At 50.1% G+C, this 14534-nt stretch overlaps 1 protein-coding gene across 2 annotated transcripts in view; it reads right to left on the reverse strand.

The window, feature by feature from the left end:
• The window catches only part of VSIG10 (V-set and immunoglobulin domain containing 10), a 27463-nt gene continuing 12929 nt past the window's right edge, over window positions 1–14534 (reverse strand). The window contains exons 4-9 of one of the 2 annotated variants that reach the window (XM_084762193.1): window positions 13887–14141; window positions 8720–9013; window positions 6717–6827; window positions 5771–5786; window positions 4027–4247; window positions 1–2258 (exon numbers count right to left, since the gene is read on the reverse strand). In XM_084762193.1, coding sequence (XP_084618319.1) covers window positions 2197–2258; window positions 4027–4247; window positions 5771–5786; window positions 6717–6827; window positions 8720–9013; window positions 13887–14141 — 959 coding nt within the window. In that variant the 3' untranslated portion in view covers window positions 1–2196. Of the gene's footprint in view, window positions 2259–4026; window positions 4248–5770; window positions 5787–6716; window positions 6828–8719; window positions 9014–13886; window positions 14142–14534 lie in introns of those variants that run through there. The other variant, XM_084762194.1, reaches the window with a different exon arrangement.

Below are 14534 nucleotides of genomic sequence, written 5' to 3' on the forward strand. Positions count from 1 at the left end.
TATGTTTAAAAATAACTTTATTCCAAAAGTCTTAAAAATTCATAACCTCAGAACTAATTTCTCCCCAAATCTCCCTGTCAAATGGTAAGGTCAGTCCCACAGAGCCATGTGCAGTTAGTCTTTGCAGCAGCTGGTAGTCCTGTGGTCAGAAACCTGATTGGCACTATATATGTCAAGTACCCAGTGATGACGACACTTCTCTGTGCTTCCTTCTACGACTGTGAGAAATGGGCCCAATGCCAAAGCCACAGGATTATAGAGCCCCACTCCCACGTCTACGGGGTTTTGAGGGAAATCAGTGTGATTCAAGCAACCATGAAGTGCTTTTCTTCCTGGTTCTGATAAGTGGATCTCCTGACTAATACATGCAGATGAGTTTTTTTTTTTTTTGTCTTTTTTTTTTAAAGACCAATGCACAAGTTGGACTTTCCCATACAGCGTCTGTAACCCATTGGCCATATGCCTTGAGGTCTGGGTATGGAACTGCATTAAGGGAAAAGAAAGGTGTGAGGGCTCCAGTTTTTTTTTTTTCACAAATCCTTCAAACATGAAGCCCTTTAGTGCTTAACTTAACTACCATCTTATACATGTGCACGCAGGCTAACAAAAGTGACAATAACTGGTCAAGCCTTCAGAACAGCATTTGGCACCAAGCCCTTGAAGCTCCCATTTGCTAGTGGGAAAACCCTCAAATATTTCCTATTGCCAGGTGGGGGCAGAAGAGGAAGCTGTGGGAAGCACCCAGTGATCTCACAAAGCAGTCACCATGGTCCCAGCTATCGACTTCCCCTCTTCTCAAGTTGCCTCTGCGTGGCAGACAAGCTCAGGCACTCTGCCCTCAAGGCCCTCAAAGGCAAGGCCAGCTCCCAGGACTGAAAGCAACCTGAGTATCCCATTATGAAATGACAAAGACTGGAGGACCACACTTCCCAGGGGCTTAAGTTCACGGCCAGCTGGACTCCCCTGTGCCCTGGGCCCTGCTGTCTTCATGTCAGCCCCTGCATTCAAAGAGAATGGGCACCCCTCCCACATCTTACAGGTACTGCTAACTAGCTCCCCAGGAATCTTGGGGCCCAGTGTTAGGGTCCTTAAAGCCCTAGCTCTTGTCCTGTTTTAAGGAGGATGTGCACAAGCACAGAGTGAATTTCAAGTCAGATGTTTATGGGTTAGCACACACCTATTGCACCCTCAGAAGATCCCTGACGTCAGAATATGTAGAAGAAATTTTAAAAAGTAACAATCCCCAGAGCCTCGCTGTCCCAAGGCAAGCTCATCACTATTTTCTTTTGAGATTTACCATCCTTAATCAGCACATCCTCCTAGTAAGGTGGAAACATTCCTATTTCTAAGACACAGGCACTGAGGCCAAGCGGACTGTGACCAGTTCATGTCAGATGTCTCTCCAGCACAGGAGACATGAAGAAAGAGAAGCTGAGTTGACGTTAGGCCCATCATTTAGGAGGGTTTCACTATACCCAGCTCTGCTCTGTGCACCGTAACACTGTAAGGGCAGATGCATCCCTCTCTAGCTAGGAAAGACGATTAGCTGGATTGGGCCGAGCTGACTCAGTGTACAAAGAAGGCCCCTGCAGCAGCTCTATGCAGCCCATCCCTAGGCAGTCTTACACACTGACCTACCTCCTACATGTCTCAGGAGCTTGGAAGGTTGGTGCTGTGTCACGGGTGTTCCAGATAGGGACACAGAGGCAACGCATCAAGAAAAGAATTCAAGCCTTGGAGCGACTCCCAGGCCCAATCCAACTGACTTCCGGTAGATGTCACCTCCTCTCTGCTAGGAAGGCGCCTGGCTCTTCACCTCAACAGTGAATTTAAAAAAAAAAAAAAAGCCCTGCCTCCGGATTTGTTTTGGGCTGGCTGCAAACCTTGACTACTAGTACAGTGCACAGGTACCAAGTGCCCCCCTCCCCCGCCATCAGTGTCTATCACAGTAAATCAACCTGGGTAGAGGCAGGTGTCACAGCAAAGTGGCCCCTCAGCCTGCACGGCTGCTGCTTCCTGGCGCATTTCACGCTGCTGAGGTAACTCACATCAAATGAAATCGGTGAAAGAAGGAGAGGTGAGTGCCCGTCCCTGTCCCCGGGTGTCCCTAACACAAGCTCGCCGGGACAGAGGTGAGAGGGCAGCCAAGACTGGATGAACTTGCAAGACAGCGTTGCCACTGGACCATCCTCTTCATCAGACTGGCTTGTCTTCCTCTTGAGCCATGTCACTGTCACTTTGCTGCTCACCACTGTCATCTGTTGAGGGGGTAAAGATGGAACCAAATGATCTCAATAGTGTGGGAGGGTGGTTCCTGCCCCCTGTCATCTTGGCAAACCACAAGAATTGGATTTCATGGAGGAGGTTGAGCAAGGCATATAACAATCTCCTTCATTTTGTTTTGTTTGAGACAGAGTCTCATGTAGCCCAGGCTAGCCCCAAATTCACTATGTAGCCAAGAATAATTCAACTTCTGTTCCTCCTGCTTCCACGTCCAAAGCGCTGGCTTCTGCCACCACACCCAGAAGTCACTTGTTCACTGAATGCAGAACCCATCAGGCTTGATGCTTGTCACCCATCATGCTCCTGACTCAAGACCAGAGATGGTCTCTCTCCTCTACTTACTCAAACTCAACTGCCCTCCCAGACATGCCTTGGTGCAACCTTGTCCCCAAACCCCAAAGCTGCTTGCTCCTCATTGAAGTACCTCTCTCACCTCTCATACATTCTTGGGGGGAGGGGGTGTTGAGACAAGGTTTTCTTTATATAATCCTGGCTGTCCTGGAATTCAATCCTCAAACTCAGAGAGATCCACCTGCCTCTGCCTCCCAAGTGCTGGGACTAAAGGTGATGTGCCACCAACACCTGGTCTCAGGATTTTTAAATGTGTCAACCATTAGATAATCAAACCCCTCCGTTAACACAAACTCGCCTAGGATTTTCTTTTTTTTGGGGGGGGGGAGTGTTGGGTGGTTTTGTTTTGTTTTTTTTTTTTAAAGACAGGGTCTGTGTTAGCCTTGGCTGTCCTGGACTCGCTTTGTAGACCAGGCTGGCCTCGAACTCACAGCAATCCGCCAGCCTCTGCCTCCCAAGTGCTGGGATTAAAGGCGTGCGCCACCATGCCTGGCTTCGTCTAGGACTTTCTATTACCACTGGATAAATTTTACTTCCAGTTTAGTTTTCCCTGTGCATTTCACTGTGCTTCGCTGCTGGTCTTAGCAGGCTGCCCACTCACAGACAATACAGGGCTTTCTTTCCTAGGCAACAATCCCCGTACTGTGTCTTCCCCACACATACTTTGTTGGATGACTTCTTCCCTATGTGGGTAGTTAATACATGCTGATTATCTTACTCAAATGCTTGGGACCAGAAGTGATGTGGACTTTAGACTGTGAGTAATTTGCATGCACAGAATTAAGAGTCCATCGGGCAGGACCCACAGCTAAACATGAACTCTATGTTTATTTCATAGTTTCCTTAAGGAGGTCATTTGTAGGTAATCATATACAAAATTTGGTTTTGGTCTTTCAAGACAGGGTCTCTGGGTGCAGCCGGCTGGCCTTGAACTCACCGGGATCCACCTGCCTCTGCCTCCCGAGCGCTGGGATTAAAGGCGTGCACCACCATGAAGCATCATTCTTGTGGCGTACATTAACACAGAAATGTTTTACATTTTACTTTTTGGGAATGGAACATTCGACCTAGCATGGAGTCTCGGGTTCTAGACTAAACCTGAGCCAGCTAACTCTCCTAGGCTTTAAGAAACTGCCCCTATATGCCAGGCATGGTGGTGCATGCCTTGCCTTTAATCCTAGCACTCTGGAGGCAGAGGCAGAAAGATTGATGTGAGTTTGAGGCCAGCCTGGTATACAAAGTGAGTCCAGGACAGCCAAGGCTACACAGGGAAACCCTGTCTTGAAAAAACAAGAAACAAAAACAAAAAAGAAACTGCCCCTACTCCTTAGCGACACCCTCTGGGAAAGCTGACGGCACAGATCTGAGAGTCTGGACGGCAGGCAAGCTTACCCTGGAGCTCCTGGAGTCCACTGCACATGCGGTCCAAGTTCCCGTTGACGAGCGCAGTCACCCTGTGAACGCGTCCATACTTGCTTGTTTGTTTTGGCATCTCCTCTCTCTCATTTCTCTCGTGCTCCACCTCTTCAGCTACATCTTCTTTGTCTTCCTCCTCCTCCCCCTCCTCCTCTTCCGAATCCACCAAAACCATGACGTCACCCATGTCCTGTCCCCTAATTTCCAAAAAAAGAAAAAAGTAATCGGGGAGTCATCTTGTCTATCCCAACTCGAGCCCCGAAAACACTAGCTGCTTGCAGTCGCTCTAAGACTATGGAACATTCTTCGTGCAGTCAGCATGGCTTTAGTTGTGACAATGAGATTGTAACCTTAGGACAAGATGTAGGCACAGATGGTGAGTTTATATACTGTCCCTATCCTATTGTCCCAAGCACCTAGCTCAGTATTTCCTAACGCGGAATGTATATAGATGCTGCATTCTGGGTAGGAGGCTCCAGCTCACTGGCTGGAGTGCTTGCCTATATAATAATATATGCAAGGTGGGGTATTCCTGGAATTCCAGCACTTGCGAGGTAGATGCAGGAAAATCAGAAATTCAAAATCATCTCTAGCTACCATAGGGAGTTTGAGGCAGGCCTAGGATACCTACGAACCTGTCTCAAACAAATAAACAAACAAAAGCAAACCCAGCTTCTTTCCGAGAATGGCTTGATTTCCATCTCACTCCCGGAGCTCTCTCCTGATCCTCAGGTAAGGTCTTCTTCCCCTCCAACTGCACGCGGGCTGTGTGCCCAGCAGCCTGCTGTGGAACTGCACTTGGCTTACCACCGCTGCAGCCTACCTTGCCCAGCCTCCTGCTTCTTAAGCAGAGAATGCTATGTTTTGAGCTGACCTCGGACTGGGGACACACCTCATTTACAGTTCACCATCCTCACACCCCTCTGTGAAATGGGGACCCCAGCCCGTGGCCCCAAAGCCATCCACCTCTCACAAGACCACAGTGGTTGTCTCCTGGGAATATAACCCCAGAACACACATCTCCCTGACAGTGGCCTGCAACACAGAGCAGCCAAGGGGACTGGTTTTCCAGGAAAGACGGTTTTAGAACCAGTCATTGTGAGGAATGAGAGAAAAAGGGAACTACTTATCCTCGGATCCTAAATAAAGAAGAATTCTCTCTACTACCCAGGATCACCTTGGGAAATACAATATACAAATTCCTTTTGTTTAGTTTCCCCTTACTGAATTTTCCTGTGGGAGTGGGAACTTCTGCGCACGCTTGGACTCGTCTTCGGAAGCATTGTATGAGTTGGTCTTCCTTTTAGCTCTTTTTTAGAAAATGAAAGAAAAGCAAACACCTGGCCCATGTGCACACATGGTCCACATGTTTCAACGTGCCCAACCCCTAGGCTCCCACTATAAGGGGACACAGGGCTCTAGAACCCATGAGACCCTGGTCTGAGGACAGACTCTACCATCTGCTTCCTGGCTTCACCTGCAGAAACCACTCCCCTGGGTCTCCACCTTCTCATCTGTAAGACAGGCATGTCACCCCCACCGTAGTATGACGTCAAAGATGGAGACGTTCCCACAAAGCTTCCGAAGCCCCTAGGCCAAGGTCAGGCACAAGGTTGGTCCCATCAGAGTAACTAGTTCTGTTCTCACGAAAGGAATGCAAACAGCAGTGACAAGAAAAGACAGGAAATAGGCTTGGGATCAGAATCCCAGGAACACTCACCTGAAAGTGCTCCCTGCTGAAGAGAGAAAAGAAAACAGAAGTAAGTACCAGGCACATCACTTCAGCCTCAGGGTTTTCTATCCAACCAACAATGGCTGCCGGAGACGGATGACTCAACAGCAGGAGGACCTGAGACCAAATCCAAATACCAAAAAAAAAAAAAAAAAAAAAAGCCAGGCATGGTTGGATGTACCTGGGACCCAAGCATTAGTGGGGAGAGACTGATGGAGCCTAGGAGCTTGCTGGGCCAGCCAGCTAACCTAGCCAAAGGGGTGAGCACTCAGTGCATAGAGACCCTCCTCAAGACAGTAATGCAGGGAGAGAGGGAGAGGGAGAAAGGAAGACAGAGGGAGAGGGAGAGAGAGATGGAGAGAGAGAGAGAGGGAGAGGGAGAGGGAGAGGGAGGGGGCATCCAAGGTCCTGCTCTGGCCTCTGCATGGGCAGATGTGGGCACATACACCCACACACAATACATACACACAGAAAGAGAAAATAACGGAAGTATAATTAAAGATTAAAAAAAAACTCATATTGACAAAAGATGGACAACTAAGAAACATCCAGAATGTTTGCGGGTGCCCCCTAGGTACCTCACTATTGCACATATTGCTCCACAGAAGCGTTTAGAGAGCAGGGCATCAGCTGGAAGCTGGGCATAGAGTTGCCTTCCCACCCACAGCTTTTTGAATTTTTATTTATTTATGTCTGTATGTATGGGTGTTTTGCCTGCTGCTATTATGTCTGTGTGTCCAAGGAGACTGGGTACCCTGGAAGTGAAGTTACAGACAGTTGTGAGCCAACAGTTTGGATGCTGGGTATCAAATCCTGGTACTCTGGGGAGCAGCCGGTGCTTTTAACCGCTTTGCCATCTTCTGGGCCCCACCGAACAGCTTTTTTTTTTTTTTAAAGCCTGAAAGCGAAGCTGGGGAACCCAAGGGGCTCTTACCTTTCCAGCAGAACACAGGACTGTAGTACAACATGAGCCCGGAGACAATGGCCAGTCCCAGCAGGAGGAGGCTCACCACGGTCCCCACGATGCCGCCGATGTTCAGAGGCTCTGTAAAGAGACCACGTCGTGAGCACTTTCACTGGCCACACACAACCTCCCTCTTCAGCCCAAATCCACTTCTTGTCTTGTCCTGGGTGTCATGTGCGTATAACCAAGCTCAGGCAGGGAGGATCTACGGAGTCAAGGGAAGCGTGTACATCAAAGGGCAACTGCAGAGTCAAGGGGCTCTAGGGGGACCAGGCGCCAGCGAGAGTCAGTATTACAGTAAACAGCAGACCAACAGACCAGGACAAAGATTCTGCTTCTTTGTTTTTAGAGACTGGGTTCCTTCATATAGCCCTAAGCTGTCCTAAAACTCATTTTGTAGACCAGGCTGGCCTCGAACTCACAGAGCTCCAAACACCCCTGCCTCCCAAGTGCTAGGATTAAAGGTTTGCGCTACACCACTCACTGACCAGCCAGGACAGAGAATTTAGGCACTGGCCACACATAAAAAGAAATATGAGCCGGGTGTGGAGCACGCCTTTAATCCCAGCACTGGGAAGGCAGAGGCAGGCGGATCGCTGTGAATTCGAGGCCAGACTGGTCTACAAAGTGAGTCTAGGAAAGCCAAGGCTACAACAGAGAAACCCTGTCTCGAAAAACAAAGAAGAAATGTGACATCTGGGTGTGGTGACACTGGCCTGAGGCAAGAGGATCACAAGTTCAAGGCCAGCCTGGTCTACAGAGGAAGTTCCAGGCCTGTATGTCAAAACACCATCTCAAATGAAAAAATAAACATATGAGAGAAGCTTGATATTGCCCTAAGAGTGAACAGAGGACACAGAGGCCGACTGAGCTCAGTCAAACCTTGGCAATGTGGGAGGGGCAAAAAGGAGGGTAGAAACCTGACCCAGGCACACACCAGCCCACAAAAACCAAGTCTCCACTAAATCTTTCACCATGGGGCTGGGGGAATGTTAAGATGGGTGGTGGCGCACACCTTTAATCCCAGCACTCGGGAGGCAGAGGCAGGTGGATCGCTGTGAATTCAAGGCCAGCCTGGTCTACAAAGTGAGTCCAGGACAGCCAAGGCTAACACAGAGAAACCCTGTCTCAAACAAACAAAAAAACAACAACAAAAAACCACACACACACAATCAAAGAATGGTGGAAGTGCACATCCATCTCAAAAAAGTTTCCCCTAAACAATTGCTTTATGATTTCTCGTAAGTGAATGTTTGACTCGATACCTGCTTAATGTATCTTCATACCCGGGACCCTGTAAAATCTTTTTGGGCAAAAAGTGAGTAGCTCTGAGCAGCTCTGGCCTAAAGGAGCTGTCTTGTCTCTTGCTTCCTCCTCCCTCCCTTGCATCTGTCTGTCTGTCCTTCCTTTCTCATTTTCAGACAGGATCTGTAGCCCAGGCTGGCCTCAAACTCTCTGTGTAGCTTAGATGACCTTAAACTTCTCATACTCCCTTCTGTGCCTCCTGAGTGCTGGGATTTGGGGGCGGTGCCATCATGCCCAGTTTACGAGGGGAAGGAGACGAATCACAGGGCATGAAACTGTTAAGATATGAACACTGTACATAACGATTCTACAACGCGCCCTTCCGCCTCGGGGAGCTCCACACACTGCAGTGGGACAGAAGAGAGCTACGTGCTCATGTTCCTGTTACAATTCACTACAGATGTGAGCGTGCACCTATGTGCATGCGTGTATATAGGCATGTTCTATCTAGCACACATCCTTTGATGAGTAAAAGGGGTCATCTTTTGTGTCCTAGGCATATGTCAGTTCTTCCAGGATTGCACACTAATTTTCTCAAGCCACAGGCAAGAGCACGTGCCATCTTCACTTGGCCACGGCCCACGTGAAGAGAGGCCCCGAGGCCACCCCCCTCAATGGTGCAGCTGCTCTGAGGCTCTTAATCTCCGGGCCTCACCCTCAGCACCTACCTTTCACACTCAGCCAGATGTCCACCACCCTCACCCCCACGAGGTTCTCGGCCCGGCAGACGTAAAAGCCTCCGTCCAGGTCCTGGGAGCAGCTGTGGATGGTGAGAGAGGAGCTCTGGCCGTGCTGGGTAATGAGATAGCGGCTGCCGGGCTCAATGGCCGCCTCTGGGTGCGTGAGGTTCCTCAGCCACTGGATCCTGGCAGGTGGGTTGGCTCCTGTCACTTGGCAGGTGAGCGTCACGTTGCTCCCCACGAAACAAGTTTTCATGGGCTGAGACTCAAGTAAGGGGCTCGCTGGGGGTCGGAAGAGGGGAAAAAAGAGGCAAATGTTTCAGGAGTCCAGGCCTATCCTTTCCAAGCAAAACAATTAATGCTCCTAATTCCCACACCCACCCCATGTCGGTTCTCCAGAATGAAGCCTAAGATCTTTTTTTTTTTTTTTTTTTTTTTTTTTTTTTTTTTTGGTTTTTCGAGACAGAGTCTCTCTGTGTAGCCTTGGCTGTCCTGGACTAACTTTGTAGACCAGGCTGGCCTCGAACTCACAGTGATCCACCTGCCTCTGCCTCCCAAGTGCTAGGACTAAAGGCGTGTGCCACCACGCCTGGCTGGGAAGCCTAAGATCTTATCAAGTACTTTTTGCCGGTAGTGCTGGCACACACTGGTAGGATTTGCTGAAGGAGGCAGAGGCAGGAGGATCACGAGTTCGAGGTCAGCCTGGGCTACAAAAAAAAAAAAGCACTTTCTATACACAAGGAGCCTGAGATTACTCCCACTTTGTAGAGACGGAAACTGAGGCGCAAAGAAAGCCAAGCGACTTGCTCAGTCACACAAGTTAAATAAGAGATGAGGCTAAGCCACAGGCTGACCCACTGTCCTACTTTTCCTAGGACTGGGAATGCTGCTGGGCCAGGAGGCTTCCCATACACCACCAATCCAGTTCTGGGCGAAACCAAGTGAGCTGATGACCACGGGCCCTGAGAGCCTGGGTCACACCAGGCTCGTCTTACACACCTAGGTAGCGGAAGTACACGGCCCAGGGAAATGGCTCCTAGTGTAAAAGGGCGTCCTGACACCCTGAGCTGGATCTCTGAGATGCATGCAGCAAAAGTTAAAGCAAAAAGTTATCCTGACCTTGATGCTTGCACTGTGATGGCGTGCGCGCGCGCACACACAAACACATACAGACATAAAGTAGTACACGTTCACTAGCCATGTTAAATGTTGACACACAGGCCAATAAGGGGGATTAAGAAGTTAACAGGGTGGCTGTTTCCTTGCCTTGACGTGACAACTGCCACAGGGGGCTTGGGTCTTCTAGGAGCTTGAATTGCTCTTACTTGCTCATTTATTTATTTACTTACTTACTTACTTGTTTTTGAGCCAGGGATTCTCTGTGTGTAGCCTTGGCTGTCTTGGCCTCACTTTGTAGAGATCCCCCTCCCTCTGCCTCCCCAGTGCTGAGATTAAAGGCGTGCGCCACCACGCCCGGCTGCTCTTGCTCTTAACAGCAGCCCCTTTCTTCTCCCTTCATTGCTTTTGTTTTCTGTCTTGTTTTGGTTTGTTTGAAGCAATGCCTCACTATATAGCCCTGGCTGGCCTGCATCTTACCAAGTAGACCAGGCTGGCCTTGAACCCACAAATACCACTTGCCTCTGCTTAAAGACGTGTACCCCCATACCTCACATCCTTTGCAGTCCTTGGCCCCATGCCCCTCCTCACAGGCTTTGAATGTCTTCCTTCTGTGACCTCCCACCTCCCTCTTGGAAGGACCCACAGGATGACACAGGGATTGTGGGGTAACCCTGAATGTGTCCACAGCCTCAAGGGACCAGGGCACACCTTCCTGCAGGAGGAGTCCTGTTCTGGGGACCCCAGGGCTGCCCTGGATGACTCACGACGGTCTCCTGCTGCACAGCTATGAATTTCCTCCGAACATTCCTTGCATGAGAGAGGAGGGAAGATGAAAAACTCAGGTAAGTTACTGAGTCACGCGTTCACTACGCTGGACTCTCTGCCACCTGTGCCCTAGCTGTGGCGACTGGATGTTTGCTTCCATCTCCCCAAGAAAAGCCACCCAACACCGTGGAGTCACCTGACTTGAGCAAGATAAGAGGAACACAGAAGGCCGGAAGTGGTCTATTTGTCCTCTGCAGGAGAACCTCTCTCGAATGCAAAGTCTTCCAGAAGGGCTAGGACAGTGGCTCTCAACCTCCCCAATGCTGCAGCCCTTAAATACAGTTCCCTGTGTTGTATTGAGCCCCAACCATAAAGTTATTTTCGTCGCTGCTTCCTAACTCTACTTTTGCTGCTGTTACGAATTGCAATGGAAATACAAGATATGCAGGATATCCGATATACAAACCCCCAAAAGGGTCTCAACCCACAGGCCGAGAACCACTGGGCTAAGATGGCACCCTAAAGAGGTTTCTGAGGTCCACACCGTGACAACTCTGAGATCCTGCCTGGTAGAATGAAGCCACGCTCTTGGCTCTGAAGCAGAGGCTAGGACGTCAGACCGGGCGCCCTGGGAGGAAGAAGAGGGGGGAAGAGGAGGGAAGGGGCCAACAGGCTTGGAAGAGCCTCCAAGTTTGCTGTCGAGGTTAGGCCAACAGAAGAGAAAAGCTTGAGGCCACTTGGGAAACTCAGGAAAGATGTTTCCTCGGGGCTGGATAGACAGTGCCTTTCCTCCCTCTCTGTGGGGAACCCAAATCTCCTTCTGAGTCCTGAAGCCAACATGAGTGGCAAGCCTCAACAGCATGCTAATATTCGGGGGCACTGAAACCAGAGTCTGGAAATGTTTTTGGGTTTTTTTTTTTCTCCTTAAATAAGGCCCCTGGTGACTTTTCCTCGGCTTTTCCAGAAACAGAGGTCATGTTTGGAACGAGACTTGACAAGCAGAGCATGCTCACTCTTCCAAATGTCATCTACCCGGCTGAAGAAATGACTGAGAGCCATTAAAAGCTACACTTGGCTAACTCTATGTGAACTTTGACACAAGCTAGAAAGGAAGGAGCCTGACTTGAGAAGATGCCTGCATAACATGGGGCTGTATGCTACGCAAGCCTGTAATTTTCTTATTTAGTGACCGCCATGTGAGGGCCCACCCAGTTGTGGAGTGGGGCCATGCCTAGGCTGGTGGTCCTGAGTTCTGTAAGAATGCATGCTGGCCAGGGCCATGGCATACCCCTATAATTCCAGCAGTCAGGGAGGCAGAGGCAGGCGGATCTCTGTGAGTTTGAGGCCAGCCTGGTCTACCAAGCCAGTCCAGGTTCCTGCCCTGACTTCCTTCCATGATCAACAGTGACGAGGAAGTATGAGCCAAATAAAACTCTTCTGCTTTGGTCGCGGTGTTTCATCACAGCAAGACGAACATTGATGTTTTTGCACAGGGCCTGGGTTCCATTCCCAGCACACACATGGCAACTTACAACCATCCCTAACTCCTGTGTCCAGCGGTCCAACGCTGTCTTCTGGTTTCCAAGGGCACCAGGCACACACGTGGTACACAGACATACATGCAGGTAAAACACCCACACGAACAAAATGTCACACATACTTGACCAGCATAGTACCTATCCATTTTAAGAGTTTTTCTGAGAGGAGGCAGTGGGCAAGGATAGGAAGAAAGGCTGGAAAAAACAAAGACAAAGCTGGGCGTGGTGGTGCATTCCTTTAATTCCAGCACTCAGGAGGCAGAGGCAGACGGACTGCTGTTGAGTTCGAGGCCAGCCTGGTCTACAAAGGGAGTCTAGGACAGCCAAGGATACACAGAGAAACCCTGTTTCAGAAAAACAAAAAACAAAAACAAACAACAACAACAAAAAAAAAACATGGCATGTAAGTGCCCGATAGAAATGAAACCACGCACTGGGGTTGGATATAGAGACCCTTACATGGCAGTCGGCCAAGGGAGGCCCTTCACCCAAGGTTCTTCACCAAACTGATTTTTTCTTTTGAGACAAGGTTTCTCTGCATAGCCTTGACTGTCCTAGACTCATTTTGTAGACCAGGCTGGCCTCGAACTCTGAATCAATCCACCAGCCTCTGCCTCTTGAGTGTTGGGAGGAAGGCATGCGTTACCACACCCGGCTCCCATCAAATGGACTTGTAGGCCACTCTGCAACATCTGCAGTGGAGCACGGTGGCTCGCTGTCTGTGGTCTCACTATGTTGGAGGCTGAGGCTGGAGGACCACTTAAGCCCTAGCGGGCAATCCAGCAAGAGCCGCTTCTGCAGGGGTGCAGCAGGTACTGGGCACAGAACCCAGAGCCTCGCTCAGTCTGCGCAAGTAGTGCTCTGCCCCTGCCCTGCTTTCCTTTTTATCTCTCAAGAGGTGAAGCCTTGGGCCTGGAGATCAGGGGGAGGACATCCTACTATGTGTGAGATCTACTGTCTCCAGCCCAACCCCGGAAAAAGAACAAAGGAATCTGATAACTCTCCCCCAGTGCCCTTGAAAGTGCAATTCAGGTAGTAACTCATTACTAAGAGATAAGAGCGTTCCAGAAGGTGGACCAATCCACTCCCAAGGCTAGGTCCTACAAAGGGTACATGTGCCCGCTCAGCTCAGCTTTTATCACTGGCTCCTGGAAAAGTGGGTCACCACACTGGGAGGACACTGTGGCAGCCCCATGGAGGGTGGTCCCACATGGAAAAGAGACAGCTCACCAGGCATGTTACCGAGAACACGGGAAGCTTATCTTCTTCATAAATTCAGCACCCTGATTTCCAAGTTTTCTGGCTACACACACACACACACACACACACACACACACACACACACCACACACACATCACACCACACAACTGCATCCTACCAAAAATCTTCAGGCAACAAACGTTTAAGCCACCAAGGTTGGGGTGTGGGGGGTATTCCTCTGTTACGTAACAAAGAGGACAGACCGAGCCATCAGATCTGTCCTGCTCACTGTGCCAGGCTGAGTGAATTGAAAACGAGGGCACGTGTACACAGTCAGTGTTTGCTACGATGAAAAACCTGAGCCAGGCATCTTTAAACTTTACAGGCAATAGCCGTTGAGGCATAAGAAGTGAGAGGAATTCTGGGCACTCCAACACTGAGTTTCTCTTCCAGGACTACCATCAAACGATTCTTTGAGAAGAAAGGAAGACAGGTGAACCCCCAACCCGAGGACAAAGCAAGGCAGACTCACAGATCTGTACCACGCAGCTGGCTCCCGACTCTGGTCCCACTATGTGGCTCGCAAGGCATTTGAACTTCTTGCCCTCCGACAGCTGGGACGGGCTCAGTGTTTGCAGCTTGGAATTCCCCACGATCGTTCCCCCAGGTTCTTCGGTCCACAGGAAGGTCGGGTCAGGGTATCCCCCATCCCAACTACAGGTGAGCTCCAGGGCGGCCGAGTCTGAAGACACCTCCACAGAGCACTGAGGGGCTGATGAAGGGGGCCCTGTACAGGAACAGAGGAGAACGTGGTTCACCTCAGACTCTGAGTCAGACGCCAGGGTGGTGTGTGTGTGCATGTGTGAGTGTGTGCGCACATGTGAAGGCCAGGTTCAACTTTGGATGTTGTTCCTCAGGGGTCTCCCACCTTATTTTTTGAGCCAGAAACTCTCACCGGCCTGGACCTCGCCCAGAAGGCTAGGCTGGCTAGCCAGTGACCCCAGAGATCCTGGTCCTTTCCTCCTCAACACGGGGATCACATGTAAAGGCCGCCACACCCCTGCTTTTTACATGGGTGCTGAGAACTGACCTCGGCTTCTCATGCTCGGAGGCAAACACTTTTCCAACAACTGTCTTCCCATGATAACCCCCAGCCTGCCTGCCTGCCTGCCTGCCTTCC

This window comes from Acomys minous (assembly GCF_964271855.1).
Source record: "Acomys minous genome assembly, chromosome: 16".
NCBI classification, from domain to species: Eukaryota; Metazoa; Chordata; class Mammalia; order Rodentia; family Muridae; genus Acomys; species Acomys minous.